The following is a 4,736-nucleotide window of genomic DNA, read 5'->3' on the forward strand; positions in this document are numbered from 1 at the left end:
TTACAAGGAGTCCATTGACCTCTTGCAGGTGGTTATTTCGAAAGAGAAATCACTAATATCAAGGAGTGGCGTCGCAAAATTCATCACGAATAACTTTAGGGTTCGAGATTTGACATATGGGTTAAGAAGGGGGAGTTAACAAAGTTAGACAAGATTGGAATGGGCACAGGGGCGGATGGCCTGTTGGGCCTTTAAGGGCCCTGGCCCCTGTGCTTTTTTTTTTACTACATAGAACTATAGAAGCATATTATATGTACATAAGCTTTTAAGTATAAACAATTTTGGGCGGCCCCTCCACTCTTGATCCAGTCCTCCAGCGACATCGACGACGACAACCTCCAGCGACATCGACGATGACGACAAGTAGTGCTCTCGACGACAGGCAGTCCTCTAGCGGCAGACAGGGCACCGGTGGTCAGTCCCCCCACCTCCGGCAGTGCTCTCGACGGTAAGTCCTTCTGTTCTCTGTTCTTTGATTCTCTCCGACTCTGTCTCCATAGCAACTGCTTACTGCAATACTACTGAACTAGAAGTCTAGAACTGTTGTTGCATCTTTAATTATTTATTCTTTAACCTGTATGTATATAAATTTAATTGTCTAAATTTGTTTGCTTAAAGCTTAGATTTGATTAGGTGATTTAGGTCTTAATTTGTTTGATATTTTGATTGTTTGCTTAAAGCCTTGAGTTGATTTGATGAGTTTTTAAATTGTTTATGTGTTCTTCAAGTTCAACTGTTCAAGGGTTTATGTATTTAAATGAGTGGACTGCATTTTATTACTTGAGCCTTTATACATTAATACATAAATGAATAATTGAATATGTGTTCTTCTTCAAGGGTATTTGTGGACAATGGCTTGTGAATTGTGATGTCTCCATTCAACATATATAGTGATTAAGCATGTTTCCATCATTCCATGTCCACTTTTGCTACTATAGGAAAGTAGGAGAATCCTTATTCACTAGCAAAGTAGCAATTGATCCATTTTATTGGAAGCAACATATATAGTGATTAAGCAACATATATGTACCTTATTTATATTTGTTTTAAACCTAAAACTGCTAAATATGTTTCACATCACATGTAGATGAAGATGAAAACTCAATCTACCATTCATGAGTTTTTTAGAAGAAAGCATGCTAGTTCTTCTTCTCAAGATCCCGAAGAAACAACAAATGTAGATAATAGCCCTGCATCTAGTATTCCGCCTATTGAAAACCCTTGCAAAAAAGCTCAAATGGAAAGTAATGATATTGATCTGGGTACATTAGAACGAGACCCTGCTTTGCGTCATCAAGTTTATGATTATCCTATCAATCAACAAGATACAATTTGACGAGCTTACATGAATCTTGGTCCTCTTCAACCTATACTTTCTATGTTTCCAAAATCTGGACCAGAAACTCATAAACGTAGCTTTCAAGCTTCTTCGTATAAGTTACATCCCTGGATTGAATATTCAAAAACCTTGGATGCAGCATTTTGTTTCCCTTGTTTTTTATTTAAAAATCCATCTAGGCTCGGATACTACGGTCAACAAGCATTTACCATAGATGGGTTTCAAAATTGGAAAAAAGTAGGTGGGAAAAAATGTGGCTTCTTGATGCATATGGGAACCGAATGTACATCTTTCCACAATGTTGCACAAAAGGGATGGGATCATTTATTTAATGAGGCGCAAGATATACGAAATGTATTTGACAAGTTCACAACTGAAGAGCGTGAGAAAAACAGAATGAGACTGACGACTTCTATTTATTGCGTTCGTTGGTGTGCCTTTCAAGCAGTTGCATTTAGAGGCTACACCGAGAAGTCATATTCCATTAACAAAGGGAATTTTCTTGAAATGTTGGAGGCACTTAGTGAGTTTAGCACCGAGCTTAAAGAGTTATTTTATCGTGTTCCCAGATATGCATCATATACATCACCGTTGATTCAAAAGGAAATTTTGAATCTTATATCAAATAAGGTAAGACAAATGATTTATGAGGAGATTGGTGGTCGAAGGTTTTGTTTACTTGTTGACGAAGCACAGGATGAATCTCATAAAGAGCAAATGTCTCTTGTTTTGAGATTTGTTAATAAATAGGGCTTCATTATAGAGCATTTTTTGGACTTGTTCATGTATGTGACACTACATCACAAACACTTAAGGACGGAATCTATTCTCTTTTGTCACATTACAACCTTGATGTCAAGTCTATTCGTGAACAAGGGTATGATGGTGCAAGCAATATGCAAGGTCAGTTCAAAGATTTGCAAGCCTTGATTTTAGAAGATTGTAAATACGCATATTATGTTCGATGTCTTGCTCATCGGTTGCAATTGGCATTAATGGTCGCCTCTCAAAGAGTTGTAGCACTGTGTAAGTTTTTTATAACGTTGTCTTTTGTTGTCAATGTTGTTAGTGCTTCCTCCAAATGTGCCGACCAACTACGAAATGCACAAGTCGAGAAAATTGCACACTTGATTTATGTTGATGAATTGGAGACCGGTAGAGGTCTCAATCAAATTGGTACATTACAGCAAGCCGGAGATACTAGATGGAGTTCTCATCTCAGATCAATTTCTAGCATAATCAAGATGTTCAGTCCAACTAGTGAGGTTTTGCTCAAAAATTTTGAGGAAAGAACTGGGCCAATCAAAAGAGATGCAGATTCGGCATATGAGGCTATGACGACATTTGAGTTCATATTTGTCTTGCATCTCGAAAGAGAAATAATGGAGTATTGGGTCTGAATTTCAGTGTTAGATTGTATTCTATCTTGAAAGATAATATTTGTCTATAATTGTATAGACATCGTATTTGACTTTCCTTGTAAGTTTGACTTTGACTAGAAGCGTTTTAGTTTGACCCTATATATAGTTTTGTCTTTAGTGATTTTAGTAAGGAGCTTCATTTGTAAATCGTACATTCATATTGAGAGTAATATAGAGCATTGACTGTTTGACTTTTCCTCTCAAGTCTTCTTCTAGTGTTCTTACATGTTTATGAAGATTGCCATAAAATGTATGAAGATATAAGAAGATTGATCATTCCAAGGACTAACATGGAGATCACTAATTTACTTTGTCAAGCTTTACAAAGGAAAGATCAAGATATTTCTAACTCATTGAGGTTAGTTGCATCTACCAAATTGTTATTGCAACTAATGAAAGATGAAAGCTGGGATGCTTTGTTTTGCCTTGTTAAGTCATTTTGTCAGGTACATAAAATAATGATCATACACTCGAACATCATTATCAAGTAAATCTTCCTAACTTGTCTTCTTCTCGACTTGTTTTCTTGTCAGGTATGTAACATAGATATTCCTGATTTGTCTTCTTCCTACTTTAGCAGAGGGAATCGAGCTCGTAATGAACATAGTGATCATACACTTGAGCATCATTACTGAGTGGATATCTTTTATGAAGCAATTAATTRTCAATTAATGGAATTAGATCATCGTTTCAGTGATGGTTCCATGGAGATGTTTCGTCTTGCTTCAACTCTAGATCCTAAAAATGCATATGAGACTTTTAGAAGTCTTGATGTACGACAACTAGTAGAGAAGTTTTATTCTGAAGATTTCAATGATCATGAGAAAACAATTTTGAAAATGCAACTTCAACATTATGCTATTGATGTTGTTCAACTTATAGATTATAAGCAATTGACATCTATTACAGAATTGGGTCAATGGTTGGTAAGGACTAGAAGAGAAACCACTTTTGATCTTATTTATTGATTAATAAGTCTATTACTTACTCTTCCAGTTTCTATCGCGACAACTGAGAGATCATTTTTAGCAATGAATATTGTGAAAACAAGAATACAGAATAAAATGAATGATGAGTTTCTAAATGACTCGTTACTTTTGTTTATCGAAAGGGAAGTAGCTGAAAAGATTAGTTTGGAGGAAATTGATGAAGACTTCAAGGTCACGAAAGATCGACGGGTTCCACTTTGATTAGCGATGTTTGACATGTTTATATTTAACGTCTATTTTAGAGTTTCACTACTTTATAACTTTGGACAATGTATTTTTGGTACCTTTGAAATATATAATATATTAGGTCCGACCCCTATGATTGGAAAGTTTGTGTTCTGCCCCTGAATGGGAATAAGAACATGACTCCCTAAATAGGGTTATTTTCACCTCTCCCTCACGATACTTGTACGAAAGAGAATGTCCTCTCAAGACCGGTCTTTCAACCGCCTCCTTGAAAAATAATTTAGAAAACAATATATTTACTAAATAATTGATCACACAAGTTTCAATCATTTTTTATACGTCATACATATTGACTTTTACTATTTTCAAGTAAAATAAAATATGTAATACTAGAATTAATATACAAAATTTAAATCAACATATAAAACTAAAAAAACTTACAAATCACTTAAAATCAAGATATAGATATAAATACTGAAAATTAATTTCTCTAAAATACTTATTATATTTAATATCACTTGAAAACTAATTAAAATAAATAAATATAATATATATGTAAAATACTTATTAAAATTAATAATATACTAGTTGTGTAATCGTGCAATGCGGCGGGAGTCATGAATTTTAACGATTTTGAAGTTCCACTGGTTTTATAAGATAAGATTTAACGATGATATATGTTACACTTGGTCTTTACATATTAATACAATGTGAATAAATAAGATTTATGGTTCCAATTACACACTATCGATGAAAAAAATTGTATGACAGTTTAAAATCTAATATATTTAAAATCCAACA

General features: G+C 34.2%; 2 protein-coding genes across 2 annotated transcripts; both read left to right on the plus strand.

Moving 5' to 3' along the window:
* Positions 1-353: 353 nt before the first annotated feature.
* Positions 354-2,739, plus strand: LOC112527553 (zinc finger MYM-type protein 1-like). The gene is made up of 3 exons (XM_025138257.1): positions 354-448; positions 1,519-2,007; positions 2,103-2,739. Exons 1-3 carry the CDS (start codon positions 354-356, stop codon positions 2,737-2,739), a joined length of 1,221 nt encoding a protein of 406 aa, XP_024994025.1.
* A 311-nt stretch (positions 2,740-3,050) lies between these two features.
* Positions 3,051-3,950, plus strand: LOC112527554. Its single transcript, XM_025138258.1, has 4 exons — positions 3,051-3,206; positions 3,294-3,354; positions 3,442-3,675; positions 3,757-3,950. Exons 1-4 carry the CDS (start codon positions 3,051-3,053, stop codon positions 3,948-3,950), a joined length of 645 nt encoding a protein of 214 aa, XP_024994026.1.
* Positions 3,951-4,736: the final 786 nt, after the last annotated feature.

Source organism: Cynara cardunculus (genome assembly GCF_001531365.2).
Source record: "Cynara cardunculus var. scolymus isolate 2C chromosome LG 15, CcrdV1, whole genome shotgun sequence".
NCBI classification, from domain to species: domain Eukaryota; kingdom Viridiplantae; phylum Streptophyta; class Magnoliopsida; order Asterales; family Asteraceae; genus Cynara; species Cynara cardunculus.

Coding starts and splice junctions, on each gene's coding strand:
- LOC112527553 (XM_025138257.1), top strand. CDS start 354: ATGACGACAAGTAGTGCTCTCGACGACAGGCAGTCCTCTAGCGGCAGA. Junction 449..1,518: donor CTCCGGCAGTGCTCTCGACG/GTAAGTCCTTCT, acceptor AAATCCATCTAG/GCTCGGATACTACGGTCAAC. Junction 2,008..2,102: donor GAGGAGATTGGTGGTCGAAG/GTTTTGTTTACT, acceptor GCTTCATTATAG/AGCATTTTTTGGACTTGTTC.
- LOC112527554 (XM_025138258.1), top strand. CDS start 3,051: ATGGAGATCACTAATTTACTTTGTCAAGCTTTACAAAGGAAAGATCAA. Junction 3,355..3,441: donor TAGCAGAGGGAATCGAGCTC/GTAATGAACATA, acceptor TAATGGAATTAG/ATCATCGTTTCAGTGATGGT. Junction 3,676..3,756: donor GACATCTATTACAGAATTGG/GTCAATGGTTGG, acceptor TTACTCTTCCAG/TTTCTATCGCGACAACTGAG.